Raw genomic sequence first — 21,123 nt, forward strand, 5'->3', positions numbered from 1 at the left:
ATTTTCTAATCACTTTCAAAGTACTAAATTATAAATAACATGCACAACTTAATTCGTAGTTTATTATATACGCTAATTAGGAACACATCTAAGTTTCTAATGTGTTAATAGATTTTTATATTTACTTTATTCTACAACAATAAATTGTGTTATTTTTAATTAATAATATACCTTTGGAAAAATTATAGAGATGTTTGAAATTTAAACATCCAAGTACGCACTTCTCTTTCATCTGTAAATAAATTTTAATTAACTAATATTTCGTATATTTTTCTGGAATAATTACGTTTTTTAATGCTTTTATAATTGAAAACAAATTCCGCCTTATTTTTCGTATTTGTGCACTTAATTGCAACTTTGGCGCATTTTCTCGTAACTGATTTTTAATGTCAAAAAACCAAAACAAACAACGAAATTTCTCAGAAACTTCTCCTACTTTAGCAAATATCGAGGTGAGTAGGGACCGGGTGGGCAAAGTTGCAGGGTCCAGGTGGGGAAAATATTCACGCGCCATTATGTAGCATTAGGCTTTTTGTTATTGTACTGCGTATTATTTTCACCTCATTACACAAAATTTTGAATATTTTTTGAATAATCCAGAAAAATTTATACACAATTTTTCGAGTAACTCTCAGTTTCTTTTCTTTATCTTCTTTGGTATTATGTTACGTAATACATACAGAAAGTAAAATACATCATTTCTATATAAAATATTAATTTAATGTTAAAATATTACAACGAAGATTTAATATCAAAATTTGTAATTTTTTGATAATTTTATATTTTTGTATTACCCACTTTTACACAGTAAACAGATTCAAGCTTAAATTATGACATTGTTGCGATATTGCTAAATTTAAAGAAATAAGACGTAATTAACAGCTGCAATGAAAACATTTGACCCGGTAGATCACGGACTAGATCCAAATTTTCGGCTTACTAACTTTTCAACCTTACGTGGGTGAGGATGTAAACTACCCCAAGATGCTCTTAACAAGTACCTTGAGGAAGCAGACATAATTAGTTCCAAATATAAAATACATCAGAAAAATGACGAAAATTGTGTTGGTAAGATTACTTTTAAATATAATGTGATTTAATTCATTCCATTTTTGTAACTTTAGGTTCAGGAATGGATTGTGCTGTAATTCCGTTGCCGCGATATAAGCAGCTTTCTTTAGTACAAACTGTAGATTTCTTTTATCCGCTTTTAGATGATCCGTTTATTATGGGAAAAATAGCTCTCGCTAATGTTTTGAGTGATGTGTACGCAGTTGGAGTAACCGAAATAGACAAACTCCAAATGATTATAAGTGCTCCAGAACAATTATCGAATACTGAACGCGATGTTGTTATTCAAAAGATTATGGAAGGGTTCAAAGATAGTGCAAAATTTGCTCGTTGTAAACTTTTTGTTGATAGCATTACTGTCAATCCATGGTGCATTTTGGGTGGTGTGGCTACAACAGTTATTAAAAATGAAGAAATCATCATGTAGGTAGAAAAAAAAGCATATTTTTTGAACATGCGTAGCAATAATATTATTAAGATATATTGGCTTTTTGTACTATAAATTTTATTAACTAAATCACGTCGTTATTTAAATTGTGTGTTGCTATTGTTGTAACCCGCGTGGATTGAGTAGTGCCTTTCGGGGTTGGTGAACGGCACTTGTTCGTCGAAATTGACGAGTGGCTTCGGGGTGTAGACCCGGATGTTCACGGAATCAATCTTGGTGTTATAACTTGCTACGTAACATTTTCAATTTAGACAGTTATTAATGTATTATTTTCGTTTTTATATAATTGTAAAGGCCATATGGTGCAAGGGATGGTGACGCTCTTGTACTAACGAAACCACTAGGAACACATTTAGCTACAAGTGCTTATCTATGGATGCAAGAAAATAACGAAAAATATCAAAAACTAGCCATCCATTTAAGCAATGATCAACTAACGGAAACATTCGAAATTGCTGTGAAATCGATGACATTTTTAAATAAAAACGGTAATATATAAAATACAAGTGCAGTGTTTAACAATAATAAAATAATTTCAGCTGGAATTTTAATGCATAAGCACAATGCTCACGCTGCTACCGATGTCACTGGTTTTGGTTTATTAGGTCATACTAATAATCTCGCACTGTTTCAAAATGAATCTTTGGAATTCAAAATTACTAAAATACCTATAATTAAAAATGTGCTTAAAATTGCCAACATAACACATCAGGACACTAAACTAAAAACTGGCAAAGCAGTAGAAACTTCAGGAGGGTTACTAATCTGTTTATCACTTGCAGACGCATCTGCATTTTGTGCGGAGTTCAAAGAAGAATCAAAAGGTGAGCAGGACGCATGGATTGTAGGACATGTTGAAAAATCTGTTCAACGTAAAGGCAGCGTAATCGACAATCCTGAATTTTTGGAAATACAATTTTAATTATTATTTCAATATATATATATTTGAGATTCCAATTTATGGCGAGGTTTTCTTAAAGATTGCTTAATCAGGAGAATCTCCGATATTTTTTTTGGACTTAAGTTTATATTTTTATACAATATGATACATTGTTCATACATCATACAAATAAACCAAGAAAACATACATTTTTTAAAACAATAATTTGATCTTAAATGTAATGATGGACAATTTATATCAATCCGAAAATATTTTAGACTGATGTCGCATTATTTTGGATTCAGTCATTTACCAAAAAAAAAACAAAAGTGCTGATAGAGAGAACTATTATACTATTGAGAAACGTGTTCTACAAAAGCTTTGATTTTAAGACTACGAGAAAACATCGCAACACAATAGAATCCAAAAGCAATTTTTTTCCTAATATTGAAATTTTATTTTATCTATTTTTTCTTTTAATATAAGATTACTAGCTGACCCGGCGAACGTCTCCCCTTGCAATTAATTGTCCTTGCTCAGCTGAGTTGTAATATTTGTTGTTATTCCAATATCTGTGTAGATAAAGAGATTGTCAAGTTTAACCGTGTCATATGGCGTTTACATTGGCCGAAAATGGCTCATTTTGAATGAACCATTTGAAAGTGTTTACATTCGTTGTAATTCGTTTGTTCTCATTTCAAACAGCTGATTTTTCAACTTGCTTGTTGATTTGATTTTGGCCTGTGCCAAAAAAATATTGCATGAAGATTAAATATGCTTTCAAACCTTACAATATAAACTTAAAACATATTTTTAACTTCGATTAATTACCTTTTGGGAAGTAGAAGTTCTAAAAAGAGGTGCATCGTTTTCAAGAAAATGCAACCACCAAACATTTGTTTACCTTTTTTTGTAAACATGTCAAAAACAGCTTTCTCAAACTGTGAAAATGCCATGAAAGGCTTTTATTTAGGGTATGTTCAATGGATTCCCTTGCATTTGGAACATATGTGGAATGCATTCGAACGTCTTTCATACAGAATGTGAGAAAATTGCTCATTTTCGCGCTTGAAATTTTATATGCAAGAATGAGCCATCAGCTACTCATTTTCGATTTTTGACCAAAATGAGCCATTTTCGGCCAATGTAAACGCCGTATTAGTAGTGTCCGTATATGTCAACTTAACTTTTAGCATTTTAATGCAAAAAATAATTTTGACTTTTTTTCTTTTGAACTGCAAAAAGCCCACATGCATTACTTATGTTACAAATATTTTCATGTTATTTCAAATCCTTATAAGCACTACATTTCAAATGAAAAGGATTTTTTAATATTATATTAACATATTATTATATTATTATTATTTAATATTATATTAATTATGGGCTACTATAATGTTACCTTAAAGCTAAATCATGAGCAACATTTTTTGATAGGCCATTTTGAGCGTATATATATATATCAGAAGGTTTTTCAATACGGTAGCATGCAACATATAGTTGCCCATGCGAAAAACATGGATTTTCCAAATTTATTCCACTTACTTTTAGTTTACTGCTAAACGAATTGGAAAATGCAATCGTTTGAATTGAATTGAAACATCGGTTGGTATAATTGGTATGCGTGGAAGCAATATATTTTTTCTCTGAATTTTCCACTTAATTGTTGATTCAATTAAGTTCATCATAATTCTTTTTATAACTAATCTTGTTCCATTACATAATTTTCGTGGATTTAGATTGCGTAACAAAATGATTGGTGAACCAATTTTTAAGAACTCAGTGGGATAATTCACAATCTCGTTTTCATTTACTACTTTATCGATGGACATAAAAGAAATTAAATTACCAGGCAGTATAGCTTGAATTTTGAAATTGATTTCATAGCCATCTAAGTTTTCGACAGCCAGAATCGCTCTACTTTGAAGCCATTGATGATTCCGATAATTTTGATAGGTATGTGTTAGGTAATAAGCTTTCTATTAATTCCTCTTTCGAATTAATAACACTGGTCAACAAAGATTTTGTCGTAGAGACGTTGTTAAGAGATCCTAGACGTATTTTTCGTGCTGATTCCGAATCTGTATTTAGATTCTTTCTATCACGTCTAGATTCGTCAAAACACTTGAATGTATATTTTTGCTATAAAGTCGTAATTTACCTACTGCTCAAAAAGTATCCGGATTTTGTTGTTTGTTAACTACTTTTTAAGTAATAGACCTTTTTCAAAAATTTTTTTTGTTATGTTGGTACACTCTTTCTTGACATATGATACAAATTTCAGCGCCATCTGACAATTAGTTTGTTTACAGCAGCTGTTAATGTGAGACTACCTCAAGTGCATTTAGCGATTTTTACTATGGAAAATTCTTGTTGTACGCGATTTTTTGACCAAACACGGCACCACTGTCATCGCTCAGGCACCATATTCGCCAGATCTGGATCCGTGCGAGTTTTTTCTGTTCCCGAAACTCAAATTGCCCCTTCGTGGTAAGCGTTTTGAGTCGATTGAATCGGTAAAAGAAAATTCGCCGAAGGAACTAAAAGCCATACCTTCACGATTAAAGGGTTGGAAATTGTTGGATCCAAAAACTAAAATTTCTATGTATCGATCTCGCCATGACGAATTAAAATTATTCTTTTCTCAAGAAAACAACCTTATTTTTTGCAATGATGTTCTATCTGTTATGGATACTCTTAATTTTGAATACAACGATGATGATTGGCGTTTGTTCATTGATTCTTCTAAGGTCAGTTTAAAGGTTGTTCTCTTACATAATGGAAATGAAATTCCCTCAATACCGTTAGCCCATGGAACTGATATGAAAGAAACTTACGAGAATATGCAGTTTCTCTTAAAAAAAATTCACTACGAAAGATATAAGTGGAAAATTTGTGGTGACCTAAAAGTTATTGCAATTTTACTAGGCTTACAACTTGGTTACACGAAATATTGTTGCTTCATCTGTGAGTGGGATAACAGAGACAGAAAATTGCATTACTTGAAAAAAGATTGGCTACAACGTAAAGCACTCGTTCCTGGAATCAAAAATGTCCTCTTCCAGCCTTTGGTCGATCCTAAAAATATTCTTTTGCCACCTCTGCACATTAAATTAGGACTTTTTAAAAATTTTGTTAAAGCCATGGATTACTTATTTAAAGCAAAAATTTCCTAAAATAAGTGAGGTTAAGATTAAGGAAGGTATTTTTATTGGGCCACAGATTAGAGAATTGCTGAAGGACTCGGAATTTAAACAGCAATTGAGTTCAACAGAAATTAACGCGTGGAACTCATTCAAAAATGTAGTTGAGCATTTTTTAGGAAATATATTGGCTGAAAATTATCGCGATCTGGTGGCTAATCTAATTGATTCATACCAAAAAATGGGCTGCAATATGTCTTTAAAACTTCACTTCCTACACTCTCACCTGGACTTTTTTCCACCAAATCTTGGCGCCGTTAGTGATGAACATGGTGAGCGTTTTCACCAGGATATTTTACACATGGAAAAACGCTACAAAAGAAATTTCACTAACATGTTAGCAGATTACTGCTGGACACCAAAAAGTTACTTACCTGATGCTCAATATGCGAGAAAAACATAAGTAAGTACCATTTTTTAAATTCACGATTTATTTGCTGAAACCCCTTGAATCACCCGTTAATCCGGTTGTCTAAAGAAAACTAGACGTGATAGAAAAAATTTAAGTCCAGATTTGGAATCAGCACCCAAAATACTTTTAGGATCACCCAACAACATATCTAGGAAAAAAAAAATTTTTGTGTAATTTTACAAAAATTTTCTGGAAATTTAATAAAGTATATGGACACTTCGCCACAAAATAGATGATTTTAGGCACACATTGATTTCATCAGCATAGGTTGAACGTTTAATAACTGGTAATGTTTGTCTAAAATCACCTGCCAATAATATTAAAGCCCCTCTTAAAAGTCTATCGGTGGCATTTAAATCTTTAAGTGTTCGATTTAATGCTTCCAATGAATATTTATGTGACATTGTGCATTCATCCCAACCAATGATGGGACATTTTTGAAGTACTTTAGCCATATTTGAATGTTTTTTTTATATTGCAGAAATGCAATAAATAATTGCTTCATTTTAAATAAATATATAATAAAAAATTGGTGAAATTAAATATCATATGAAACTACTATTTCTTTCAAATACATAACGAAAACTATAATTTTATTTAAGTTTAACAATTTAACATAAATGCATTTATTAAGAAACAATATTTTGACCAATTTTCAATTTATTTCAATTAACATTTAGAATTTCTATCTGTCATTTCTGCTACTTCGTAAAAGTTCGAACAATATACACAAAAATACACAAAAATAAACAAAACAGAAATCAGTATCATTCAAACTGTCGGACAGTTTGAAACAGAAATTATTATTTGTTATTTAAGTTAAAATTATAACCAATATCGAATGTTTTAATAGCCTATGTTGCGCTTAGAAACTATATAAATATGATCTGAAACTATCAAGAAGATTAGTTCAGTCATTGAAAAGTTATTGAGTAACAAACAGACGAACAAACGATTATATATATATATATATATATATATAGATAGATATATTTTATAATAATTCATAACAATAATTTATTTCTTTTATTTAATAGTAATATAATAGTAATTATAATAATAAATAAATTGTATAGCAATTATGCTATTTACATATAGCCTCACCTCACCTAGAGAGAAGACCCAAATAAACGAAAATGCTTATCTGGTATCTGGTAAAATGCTTATCTGGACGTATCAAACACGTTGCTCTTTGAAACTGTACCAACTGATAGAAGCTCACCAAACATTGCACCTTTAGCAGCATCGCTTGCAATTTCCGACACAGTAAGTTCAAGAAACAAAATAATCTAAACAGGCATTGAACATTATATCAGTATTAAACGTAAACTAAGTCCTCAAAAAGATGTGTTAAAATAAATGAAACTAATAAAGATATGTACCCACAAACATACTTTCTGATAATAACTTTGCTGAACTAGTTGAATCTACAGAGGAAGTGTTGTTATGTAAAGTACTTTTTTAAATATTAATTGCCTGGCAACTCTGGCCTGCCATTATTCTATATTCCTTTTTCTTATTATTATTCATTACTCATTTTTAGTATAGTTAATAAAGTGAAGTAAAGAACTTGTTAAAAAATACATCGGACCGTGTGTTTCACTTTTGCTAAAAATATATAATAGGTTATGGGCCCAGCACGCTTCCACTGCGAAGTAAAAAGCACGTGCGCATAAAAAGTAGATTTAATATGTGTATATAAATGTCGGGAACGGTGATTCGAGTTGAACCGCTTAATGCGGAAAACTACGATATATGGAAATTACAAATGAAAGCTATTCTCGTAAAAAACGATTTATGGTCATATGTCGAAGGTACTGCGTCGTGTCCAACGGGCGAAGGGGCTGCAAAATGGATCAGCTTTGATCAGAAAGCGTGTGCTGATATAATGCTATCAATAAGTGCATCAGAATTAAGATTAATTGCAGAATGCATAAATTCAAAGGAAATGTGGATGAAACTACAAGCCACATATTCATCAAAAGGGCCTGCGCGCAAGGCGACGTTGCTGAAAAAGGTTGCACTTTCGCGCATGAAGGAGGGTGAAAAGGTTCGAGAACACCTCAACGATTTTTTCGAAGCCGTGGTGAAATTAAAAGAAATTGACGTCACCATCGGGGATGAGCTTCTTGCCATACTGCTCCTATATAGCCTACCCGACTCTTTTAACACTTTCAGGTGCGCGTTAGAAACGCGCTACGAGCTGCCAAAGCCAGACATACTTCGAGTGAAAATATTAGAAGAAGCTGAATCGCAAAGGACAAAAGAAGATAGACATAGTGATGAAAACTCTCTATACATAAATCGAAATAAAAGCCTAAACGCAAAACAAAACAAACGATACAGTGATTCTAAACGAAACAAACAATGTTTTAATTGTGGCAAAATCGGACATTTTGCACGTGAATGTAAAAATAAAGCAAAAGCTGAAAATAACACGCAAATGAAAAATTCGGAAAAATCTGTAAACAATAATTTTAGCTATCATGTTGAAGATGCATTTATTAGCTCAATAAAAGAAAATTATTGGTGCCTAGATAGTGGATGTACTGCCCATTTAAGTGCAAACCGTGAATATTTTACAGACTTTCAAAAATCGAATAAAGTGCTTAACTTAGCAAACGACAACACAACAAATATAAACGGCGTCGGTAAAATGAAAATAACTGTAGACGTAGACGGTCGTGATAATAATATTGATCTTAAAGAAGTTCTATATGTCGAAGACTTGCGTACAAGTCTACTTTCTGTATCAAAAATAGTAGACAGCGGATATGAAGTGCATTTTCGTCCTTCAGATGCAATCGTATTGGACAAATATCAGAAGGTTATAACTCGAGCGAAAAGATGTGGAAATCTTTTTATTGTTGAAAATAAAAATCATTTTGCACAAGTTGCTGAAGAAAAATGTGACATTGAAAAGTGGCACCAGAAAATGGGCCACATAAATGAAAACGATCTTAAAAAATTGGCTAGTAATAACCTAGTACACGGATTAAAATTAAATCCTAAACAAAAACTTCCGACTTGCGAAATTTGTATTAGTGAAAAACAAACACAAAAATCGTTTCCTAAGAGTAAAGAAACTAGAACAAGTGATTTATTAGAGATCGTGCATAGTGATGTGTGCGGACCAATGAGAACAGCATCAAATTCGGATGCAAGATATTTCGTAACATTTATTGATGTCAAATCACGCTATTGTCAAGTATATTTTATAAAACAAAAATCCGATGTATTAAATGTATTTAAGCAATACAAAAGAGCAGTAGAAACACGGGTAAACGAATTAAGGCTTTACAATCAGACAATGGTAGAGAATACGTTAATTCTGAATTTAATTTATTCTTGAGGAAATTTGGTATACAAAGACGCTTAACTGCTCCATATACGCCGGAGCAAAATGGTATTGCTGAACGTAAAAACAGAACTCTAGTTGAAATGGCCCGTTGCATGATGAAACAAGCTGAAGTTCCGCCAAATTTTTGGGCAGAGGCCATAAATACAGCGTGCTATATTCGGAATAGGTGTCCTACAAAAGCATTGAATGGTGTAGTACCGCACAAGTTGTGGACTGGTAAAATGCCAACTATTGTACATTTTCAAGTATTTGGCTCTAAAGCATATGTCCTAAAAAAGGATAAGACTAGAGATAAATTCGATTCGAAGTCAGAACCTTATATGTTTGTTGGATATTCAAACGAAGCGGAAGCCTATCGGCTATGGTCACCTACAAAACGAAATATAACAATAAGTCGTGATGTCGTGTTCGTAAACAAAAATATCTATCATAATAAATACGAAAACATTTATATTAACAATGAAAACGACTGCCAAACAAATGATTATATCGACATTGCGTTCGAAAATTCTGAAAATCAGAAACCGTCGGTCAATCCGAAAATTGTAGAAAATACAGATACGCGAGAAGAAAACTCCATTCGTAGAAGAGGTCGTCCGAGACTTATTCGCACAAATTCACGCGGTAGGCCTCGAAAAGAATATCACACGTCAAATCGGAATGGTGAATAATCATCCAACGAAGACGACAATACAAGTTCAGTAAGAAAAATTACTGATAAAAACCATTCAGATGATGAACCTGACAACAACGTTTTTGAAGATTGTGAAATGGCGTTTCTCACTACATATCAAACTCCAGTAACGATTTTAGAGGCACTTGAAAGCGATGAAACAAATTCCTGGTCAAAGGCGCTAGAAGACGAAATGGTGGCACAACTAAAGAATAAAACATGGGAAGTGGTCGAAAGACCGAAATTACGAAAAGTTATTGGGAATAGATTCGTGCTTCGAACTAAAGATGACGGAAAACAGAAAGTACGATTAGTAGCGAAGGGTTTTGCACAACGACCAGGTGAAGACTTTCATGATACGTTTTCTCCAGTCGTTCGTTCAACATCTATAAGACTACTTGCGGCACTGACAGCAAAAATGGATTTGGAGATCCATCAGATGGATGTCATTACAGCATACCTAAATGGAGAACTCGAAGAGAGTGTCTTCATGGAAATTCCCGATTATCCTATACCATTCCCGAACAAAGTTGTTTCATCAAAACCAGTGGGAAAAACTTCAACAGTATTGTGTAGAAAAGTTAAAGAAACAGCGCAGCATTGGTTAAAGGCGATTAAATCAAGTAAGTCACCTGTATGTTTATTAAAGAAAGCTCTTTATGGACTCCGTCAGTCTGGGCTATCATGGTACATGAAATTAACAAAGAAACTACAGAATATGGGTCTAAGTGCAGTACAACAGGATCCTTGTGTATTCACTAAGCGTGAAGGCAACGACATTGTTTTGATGACAATATATGTAGATGATTTACTAATAGCGTCCAATAATAAGTTTCGTATAAAAGAAATAAAGGATGCACTTGCGAATGATTTCGAAATGAAGGATTTGGGAATAGTAAGTACTTGTCTTGGCATCGAGTTTCATCAAAATTTAAGCAAGCATCAAGTTTTTCTTTCACAAGAGAAGTATGCAAAAAGCATCATTGAAAAGTTCAATATGAAAGACTGTAAACCAGTGAAGACTCCCATAGAATTGAACATTAAGTTAACAAAACCAACAAAAATTGATGAAGGTGTTATGAAGATGTATCCCTATCAAGGCTTGATAGGAGCATTAATGTACTTAGCTGTTACAACTCGACCTGATATTGCATTTGCTGTAAACTTTCTTAGCCAGTTCAATTCAAATTATAACGTGGAACATTGGAAAGCAGCAAAACGAATTCTAAGATACCTTAAAGGTACAAGCAACTATGGTCTATTGTATGAGAAAAACAATGAAGAATTGTATTGTCTGGTTGACGCTGATTGGGGCGCTGACTTAAACGATAGACGTTCATATTCAGGGTATGCGTTCATTATATCAGGAGCAGCGATATGTTGGGAAGCTCGAAAGCAACGTACAGTAGCGCTTTCAAGCACTGAATCAGAATATATGGCCATATCTGAGGCCACAAAAGAAGCGTTATATCTAAAGGCAGTCCTTGATGATGTTGGCATTACAAGTAAGACAATTGAAATCTTTAATGATAATCAAAGCGCTCAAAAATTAACGGAAAGCTTCAGGTATCATCCACGGACAAAGCACATTGATATTCGTTATCACTTTATTCGCAGCAAGGTTAACGACGGCACTGTTAAAATCAAATATATGCCAACAGAAGAAATGCCCGCAGACGTCCTTACCAAAGGACTCACTACAGAAAAGCATGTTAATTGCTTACGGAAATTAGGAATGAAATATTAAAGTCATATTTTATACATAATAAAAGCACTTTATTAGGGGGGGTGTTGTTATGTAAAGTACTTTTTTAAATATTAATTGCCTGGCAACTCTGGCCTGTCATTATTCTATATTCCTTTTTCTTATTATTATTCATTATTCATTTTTAGTATAGTTAATAAAGTGAAGTAAAGAACTTGTTAAAAAATACATCGGACCGTGTGTTTCACTTTTCCTAAAAATATATAATAGGAAGCTAATCAGCCTACAACTAGAAAGATTAAACCTCCTTCAATCTACCTACGTAAACGCAGTTTAAATACTCTTGCTACACTATCTGTACGTCTGATTGGAAACAATTCCATATTGTTTGATTGTTTGCATATGGTTCCTTTAACCAGGGGCCATGTACACAACATTAAACTACAAATTGATGCCGAATATAATTTCAGGGTCATAAGACAAACAGCAAACTATAGAGATTGTCCTACTTATACAATGCTGATGCACAGGTTAGCTCTGCAGAAAGAAGCTTTATGCAAACTTACAAGAAGTATCCCCATCAAATTAGATGGAGTAACCCAACTTTTGTGTTCTAAGCCTGCTACACAAGGTGTTTCATTTGCCGTCAAATTTGACAAATAATATGCAGCTGCAGTTCAAAATAATAGTTTGGAAATAAAGATCTCCACTTTCATCCAGATCTGAACTTAGTTTATTTCAGTCATGCAATCTACTTTAAATGAGATATTTAAAATGTAACGCCAAATACTCATATTGCAAATTTTTTTGTTTAAGTTTGTTTTGTTGTGAGTACTTTAAAAAGAAAAATTAACTAAACCTTACAAACTTCATGTCCCGAAAAAGTGTGGATGTAATGATTTGTTCAGAAGCAAAGATCTGTAATTAGTTGTTACGGACAGCCAACGTATTGGGCTGCAGATAAAAAAATACTGAACCTAACGGGCTTCGCCATGTTCAAAGACATAAGTAGAAGTTCTGTATCAACATACACAAGCTGCGACCTGACCATTCGCCAGTTATATTCTGTTTACTTGATAGTCCTTAGCTAATGGTGGTTCCTATAGCATTACAAAGCCTAGACCAAACTGGCTCAAGCATAAAGAGTGCATTAATCTCACATACACACAAATTACAAGATAAAGTGCAAACCTAATATTCAGTAAGCATCCTCGGTTTTAAACTCAATTCTTATTTCAACGGCATACAATTACACCTGTAAAGACAATACAACTTATACATGCAGTAAAGTACAAATAGTGATACAGAAAATTAAGTTTAACGAAAACATAGGTTAAGACGTGAATGACAAAAATATAGGTCCCCTTCAGTGAAAACTTGCTTTAAAGATGTTAAAAGTAGCTGCACTAAGCAGGGAAACTAAACTCACACATAACTATGTTCAAAACCTATGTCCAATTGCAAAAAACATTAATTTTTATGGAATACTAGCAAAGGCATTAATTTCTCAATAGAATCCGATTCTTCAGTAAGAAACTCTGATGAAGAAATTCTAATGCAGTTACAGATTACTTAAAAGATATATTCCAAGCAAATACTGCAACAGAACATTATGACTTTCTCACTCAATCTTTTTAGGCACCATCTATTGACATGAAATCGCTGCTGCTATAGGTATTACTGCTGATGTTGGTATTGATATCGCTGCTGCTGTTGGTTTAAGTTTTGATTCTTCTTATATAAATTTTACTGATTTTCCTTTCTGCTTCATAAGATCGTTAAAATGCCAAATATAGTATAAAAAGTTCATAATTTCTAACATGAGCACAGCATCAACTATAACACTGCACCTTACTCTTTGTAGATATTGGTTTAGTAGTTTCAACAATATTTCCATTGATGAGGATTACTTTTATATATAGGGTGTTCACGGGGCACTGGTTATCGAGTTATGTGCGTATGTACTTATGTGAGCAACAACAAAATGCACTGAATAAAAATAATCAACTTTGCGCGACCCTTGCCTGTGTATACAAATTTATGTGGTTTTGTGGTTATTTGTAGTGTTAAAAAATATCAATTGCCTTAATACCCCAGGCAATTGATTAGTTGCTTAGTAGTTGATTACAACAAAAATTTGCATACAAAAATTAAACTAAGCAGAGAATTAACTATTTCGGAGATTCTCAGATTAGTGAAAATTTGATTAATAGTGCTGCCAGTACCAAGCGTCGGCGGTATGAGCATAGGGTTTCTTAAAAAGAAAATGCAAAAATAATAACATAAATTAATAAATAAAATTCAGTAAAATTATAATTTTTAAAGGGTTACAATATAATTAAAAAGTAAAATTGAATATTCTACTTCTTGATATATGACACGTTTGCAATTTTAGTTATATGATAAATTATATGATAAATTTAAATGATATTAAAATTTACGAATATTTGAGTATTTCACTGTTAACATACGTTTCGCTGTTGCTGTTGATATGAGTGCTGCCAAGGCATTTGCACACAACAAACTTGTCAGATTACGCATTTTGGGTCGTTCAAGCAACTGATTAACATTAAAATGCTAAATCTTTTGTAATATGTAGTTTTTGAATCAACTAAGCAACTAATCAGTTGCCTGAATACCCCTAATATAAAATTTAAGCAAATGTCATCATAAAAGAGATTAATTTCACCGAATGGCACCACGAATTTTGAATTTGAAATTTGCATCACTAACATTCGTAAACAAGCATTTAAATTTTGCAAAAGTAAGTAAAAATGTTCTATCCGAAATAAAAAAATACATATGACTTATTTATTTCCCATTTTCAGTGTATAACGAAATCCGAAAACGCAAAAGAAAATATGAAGTGAAGAAATGAACTGAGGAAGAAATGAAAAAAATTTTAAGCTATATATAAAAGCACAGGAACCTAGAGGTGATTTCTATTTTGATTTGTAAATAACGTTTTTTGAATCATTTAAATAAAACAAAAACGCGTATTCGTTGTTTGAATCTTGATTTTAAACTGAAAAAGATTTTAATATGTTACAATTGAAAAACTTAGCGTTGCTTCCAATAATTAGCATCGATAACATAAACAAAAATACAATATCAGAAGCAACTATGCTTTATTTAAGTTAGGGTATATTGATTGGAGTATCATCTATGTAACTTGTATTTTTGTTACTTTGGGTTATAACTTTTGTTTTTATAAATATATTTTTTTTTTTCAGTTTTTTCCATTGATATTACAAATATCTTATATATTTAGTAATACTTTTAACAAATGAAAATTTGGAAGTTTCAGTTATCTTGAATCATCATTTAAGATAACATGATAATGATATATTTCATACAAATTTCAATACATTTCATAAATAATTAGATAAATACATACGTAAATAAATAAGTAAACAAAATAAATAAATAAATAAATAAGTAAGTAAATAAATAAATAAATAAGTAATAAATGAATAAATAAATAAATAAAAAGATAAATACATAAACAATAAATAATAATAATAATAAACTTAATTTAATACTTAATACTTAAGTATGTTGGAAGTGTACGTTTAAGACGTTTTTTGTACCCTAGTTCCAGGGCAGGAAGTCTTCTCATTTCTATGTTTGAATGCTGAAGAAATTTAGATAAATGGTTAGCACTGCTTTTTTGAATTGTTTCGTCTACAGTAGGGATATTCAGGTCTTTGTGAATATCGTCGTTTCTGATGTACTATTTAGCATTTACTATCGTTCACAGGATTTTTGATTGGAGCCTTTGAATAGTATTTATATAAGTCTTGCAGGTGGTTCCCCATATTTTAATTCCGTATTTCCAAATCGGAACAATAATAGTTTGTAAATTAGTAGTTTGTTATCTATTGACAGACTGGAATTTTTACCAAGAAGCCAATATAGATATACAAATCTTCGATGAGCATTATTTTTCTTCTGAATCATGTGCTCCTTCCAAGTCAGCTTTTGTTCTAATAGCATGCCCAAGTATTTTGATTTCTTGCAGATTGGTATATCAAAGTCAACAATTTTTAGTTTCTGTTCTTCAAATTTCTTGTTGGTGAAAATAACTTGGACAGTTTTTTCGGCATTTATCTTTATCCCCTAGGAGTCAGACCAATGCATCACTTCGTTTAGATGACTTTGAAGGTTTACAGTTGCTTTAGTGATATCATAGTTCATTGATAAAAGTCGTCAGCAAACGTTTCAGTTAGTATTTCTCCACTTTTTGGGTTAGGAATGTCTGCAGTGTATAATAGGTATTGGATCGGGCCTAATACACTCCTTTGAGGGACACCGACTTCTATTTTTATCATGTGGGATATGTCGTTTTGATATTGCACAAAGAAGTATATATTTTTAATGTAATGTTCACATTTAAGTTTAGATTAAGAATAATTTTTATTTATTTTATTTTCACTTACAATCTTACAAGCTAACTTAATTATAATTCGAACTCTACTCTCTTATTTTGTAATCTTATAAAAAGCTTTTCCCATTTATATAAATGCTTAAACTCTACAGCCCTCCTCCTAAGATTATAATTATACATCTATAATAATTAAACACGATATACATAAATAAAAATATAAAATATAAATATAAAAGATAATTCAAATTCATTTTAATTCACTTAAAAAATTATATAATTATAATTATGAAATATTTAATAACAAATTGTTACTCCGTATAAATTAAATTTTATCTATAAATTATTCGTTATAATTAATCTTAGTTTTACGTTCTCGCAGACGCGAGCAACCACTATCTACTTTTACATCCTTAGTCACATCCTCCCCCGTAGTAGCGACGGCTAACTCTGCATTTGGGCTTGATTTTTCATCAGCACCGTTTAACTCCTTTGTAGTTGTGTTATTTTTCATAGTACTACCACTGTAAGCCATCATCTGGTCGACGTGACGTTTAATCACCCTCTTAGTTCTTGATATTGTGCAATCATATGTTCGTCGGCCTAAACGCTCCTTAATTATTGCTTCCTGCCATCCTACCTTATTTGGATCTGAAAAATCTTAGATAAAGACCGGTGAGCCTTCCGTAAAAACAATATCTCTAGACCCCCCGTGGTTTTTAATGTTACTAAGCTGTTTTTTACTCACTCTGTCTTTGACTTAAGGTGGTTTTAATAAATCGAACAGCGGTTTTATCTCTCTACCTAACATAAGTTTAGCTGGAGACTAACCTGTTGTACAATGTTTCATAGCACGATAATAAAATAGAAATCTTTTAAGCACTACGTCTAAACTTCCTTTTTCACCAGAGCTCAAACTTGCTTCAAGAGAAAGGTTTTGACAAAATTTTCGGCTTGCCTATTTGTAGCTGGAAACCCTGGAGGTGTAAGAATCTGTTTGATGCCATTATCTTTTAAAAATTGGTGGAATTCCCATGCTGTAAATTGGGTTCCATTATCGCTTACTATGGCATCCACTAAACCATACCTACAAAATAACTCCTCTAATTTCTCCACCGTGAACGCTGCTGTTATATGCTTAGTTTTAAAAAATTCTACCCATTTGGAGTATGAGTCGACTACGACTAATAAGTAAACATTCTTCACTGGTCCGGCAAAATCCATGTGAATGCGCGACCATACTGAGCTAGGCATTTCCCACGGAATTAATGGGCTTTTCTTTGGACTAGGCTGAACCTTTTTACAAGGAATACAGCTTATAGATAGCTGATAGCTCTACTATATTCTTATCTATATTAGTCCACCAAACATAGGACCTAGCCAAAGCCTTTGTCTTTACAATGCCTAAGTGAGATGCATGTAACTCTTTTAAAATACAGTTCTTCAATGTGTGAGGTATTACGCTTCTAAAACCCCATAATATACATCCGCACTCAATTGAAAGCTTTAAACTTTTGGTTTGAAAAGGCGAAAATATTTTATCTTTTAATAAATGCAACTTCCTAGTTTCAATAGCGGCTTTTACTTTCGGTAAACAGGGGTCGCGAGCAGTTTCTTTCGCAATTACCTTAAAATCTAAATTTAGTTCATTATTTTTCGTTATAAAAATTATATAACTATTTTTCATCTGTATCTACAGAAGGAGGCATAGCTTGAGGTATACGCGAAATATTGTCTGTGAAATTGGTATAATGGTATAATCAAATCCAGACAATGTCAAAGCCCATCGCTGAATACGAGCTGCTGCCATCACGGGCAATCCCTTATTTTCACCAATAAGTGATAAAAGGGGCTTATGATCAGTTTGCAAAATAAACTTATTACCAAGCAGATAGAGTCGCAGAAAAACTGTGGGACAGTACCATTAGAGAAACAGTGGGACAAGGTCCTGGCTATAGTGACGCATCAGTTTGTAAAATAATAGGTTTACTGGGGTCAACAAAAGCTAGAAACCTATCGGATGTAATTTCCTTTTTAAGATGTTCATTAGCATAATGACACGATTTTGTCCACCTAAATTTAACACCCTTTCTTCACAATGCATATAACGGCTCCATAATTTCAGCAAATTTAGGAATAAAGTTGGAATGGTAATTAACTAATTCAATAAATGCACGAACTTCAGACAAATTGCTCGGTATTGGAACATTAACGACTGCTAAAATCCTATCTTGGTTTTTTGACAAACCATTTTTATCAATATCAAAACCTAAATAGGAAATTGTTTTCAGAAAGAAAACACACTTATGAGCGTTTAAACGCAATCCCACGTTCTCTAACCTTTTTAAAACTTTTTGAATGGAGTTACTATGCTCCTCAATAGTATCCAGGTAATTAACAACATTAGGTATACCACGCAATGCGTTTTCAATAGTTTTCTGAAAAATGGCCGCGGCAGGCTTAACACCAAATGGTATCTGGTTCCCCTTTTTTTTTTTTAAGCTATACGAGTTAAGAGATGTGGAATCCTCAAAAGATACTGGTAGCCCGTACTACCAGCATGCACGATTCGCAACCAAGACTTACTCTTTTGCTTGGTACTGACCGTACTGAACCTCATCCTAACACCGTACCTGTTCTAACCATAAATCCCTCCGGAACCACATTTAAGCATTACTTCGGAGGGTGGTGAGTAAGCGATTGCTGTCATCTCTTACTGCATTTCTAGATCTTTCTGCTGCTCTCACTCCTTCTATGATTTCTTTCGTAAATATACACACTAGGTTCCAGATTTCTGTTGATCTAAACATCAGTCGCATTATGTTATCATGGGTGACCTGTTCTCTGATTGCTCTTGTCAAGGAGCTGCGATGGCTCTCATATCAAAGAACACATGTTCCACCGTTTCTTTTGTATTAGCACATGCTGGGCACTTGTCGTCTTCGTCATGTTTGAACTTAAAAAGGTATGCTCTGAAGCAGCCGTGTCCAGTTAACATCTGGGTAAGATAGTAGTTCACCTGTCATTGCTTTCTGTTGGTCCAATCACTTATCTTTGGAATGAGCTTATGTGTCCATCTTCCTTTCGTGGATATATCCCAACTCCGTTGCCACTTATTCAATGCTTCTTCATTGAGCTGATTGTAATTTGTAACCCCAGTTCCTTTTGCCGCATGTTTTTCCTTTTCAACTTCTGCTTCCATCCCCTTCATGTAGAAATGAAAGGCCTTTGGATCAGACTCAAGATAACATGCTAAATGAGTTAAAACGTAACATTAAATTTTTAACAGAACAAATAAATCTATTAGACATTAGTTGTAACAGTCTTAAAAAAGAAAATCAAAAAGTAAAGGCAGAAAAGAATAGTACACTATCACAAAAGAAAGAAGCTGATAAGAATGCTGTTGATGCAAAATTAGATAGCACGAGTGTTCAGTACCACACTGATGAAGAAGAATTGGCGTTAGAAACTGACTGGATATTGAAACAAAAACGGCCGAATAAAAAACGAAAAGCTGAATCTTCTCCAGAGCTTTATGTTTCATATGATAAAAATATAAATCCCAATCCGAAACCGGAAATTCTATTAAATACTAAAGGCCCCAAAGTGCATTCTCCCCCTCCAATAATGATATCAGGAGTTACTGATTACATAAAGATTTACGAAGACATTAAAAATACTGCGAGAACTGATTTTTCATTCAAGCTTATAAATAACGGGAAGTATAAGCTCAATACAAGAGAAGCAGATGACTACAGAACCATAACAAAGCTGCTGTCTAATGCTAAGATAGATTGGTACTCATATGAAGATAAACAAACAAGACCTATTCGTGTTATTGTTAAAAACCTGCATCACTCCTGTGAACCTAAACTTATTGTCGAGGACTTACAGAGACAAGAGCTCAAAGCCATAAGTGCAGAATGGAAATTTAAATGGAAAACAAAGGAGCCGTTAGATATATTTCTGCTCACCTTTGAGTCTATTGAAGACATTAAAAAGGTTTACGGAATAAATAATATATTAGCTACTATTGTCTCCATTGAAGCAGTAAAAAGACCAAACCAAATACCTCAGTGTAAAAATTGTCAAACTTTTGGTTTCATTAGGAACTACTGTTCAAAAATGGCAAGATGTGTCAAATGTACGGGAAAGCATCCAACAACAAGCTGTACAAAACCAGCAGAAACTTTACAAAATGCTGCAATTGTGGCGAATCTCATCCAGCTAACTATCACGGATGTATTGTAGCCAAAGAGCTACAAAATATGCGAAACAAAACCGTTCAGAAAGATAACTAAAATAGTAAGCCAGATAAACCCAACTCTACTGCCACTGAATATATAAACAATTTACCAGTTTCTAAACTAACACAAAATTATGAAACACCTTCATATGCCCAAGCACTAAAATGAAATAATAACTCTCAAAACCCTGGAGAAATTTCTGCAACCTTGCAGTTGGTACTTCAACTGCTACAAAACCAGGAAAAATTTAATAAAGTTTTAGGTGAGCGGATAAGTAAACTAAAACAGATCCTTCCCAAGTACCTTATGTAATGCAGTCTTCAATAAAAGTTATGCTCTGGAACGCAAATGGGCTGCTACATCAACAAAACGAACTACAGACTATTCTTTACAAAAAGTCCATCGATATATGTCTAATAGCAGAAACGCACTTTACGAGGGAATCACATATAAAATTTAGAGGTTATGAAACTTACCACACTACTCACCCGAATAACAATGCACGAGGGGGAAGTGCTATTATAATAAAGAAAACCATCAGTCACTATGAAGAGGAAAATATCAGCTGTAGCGAGTTTCAAGCCACAACTGTTACAATAAAAATACAAAATCAAAAATTATCAATTATTTCGGTCTACAGTCCTCCAAGACATTCTATTAGTACAGATCAATATATAAACTTCCTTTCTAAATTTAAAAATAAATTCATTATTGGCGGCGATTTCAACGCTAAACATGT

General features: G+C 32.9%; 1 protein-coding gene across 3 annotated transcripts; it reads left to right on the forward strand.

The window, feature by feature from the left end:
• The first annotated feature begins 365 nt into the window (after positions 1-365).
• LOC119668779 (selenide, water dikinase 2) lies at positions 366-2,606 on the forward strand. Of its 3 annotated transcripts, none has more exons than XM_038078411.1 (5): positions 366-452; positions 809-1,068; positions 1,125-1,494; positions 1,814-2,007; positions 2,059-2,606. In XM_038078411.1, exons 3-5 carry the CDS (start codon positions 1,133-1,135, stop codon positions 2,439-2,441), a joined length of 939 nt encoding a protein of 312 aa, XP_037934339.1. In that variant the 5' UTR covers positions 366-452; positions 809-1,068; positions 1,125-1,132; the 3' UTR covers positions 2,442-2,606. The 3 variants fall into 3 exon arrangements, with proteins under 3 accessions (XP_037934339.1, XP_037934338.1, XP_037934340.1); XM_038078412.1 differs by lacking the exon at positions 366-452 and adding an exon at positions 656-685; XM_038078410.1 differs by lacking the exon at positions 366-452 and having other exon boundaries at positions 648-1,068.
• The last annotated feature ends 18,517 nt before the right edge of the window (positions 2,607-21,123 follow it).

Source organism: Teleopsis dalmanni, chromosome 1 (genome assembly GCF_002237135.1).
Source record: "Teleopsis dalmanni isolate 2A chromosome 1, ASM223713v2, whole genome shotgun sequence".
Classification (NCBI taxonomy): domain Eukaryota; kingdom Metazoa; phylum Arthropoda; class Insecta; order Diptera; family Diopsidae; genus Teleopsis; species Teleopsis dalmanni.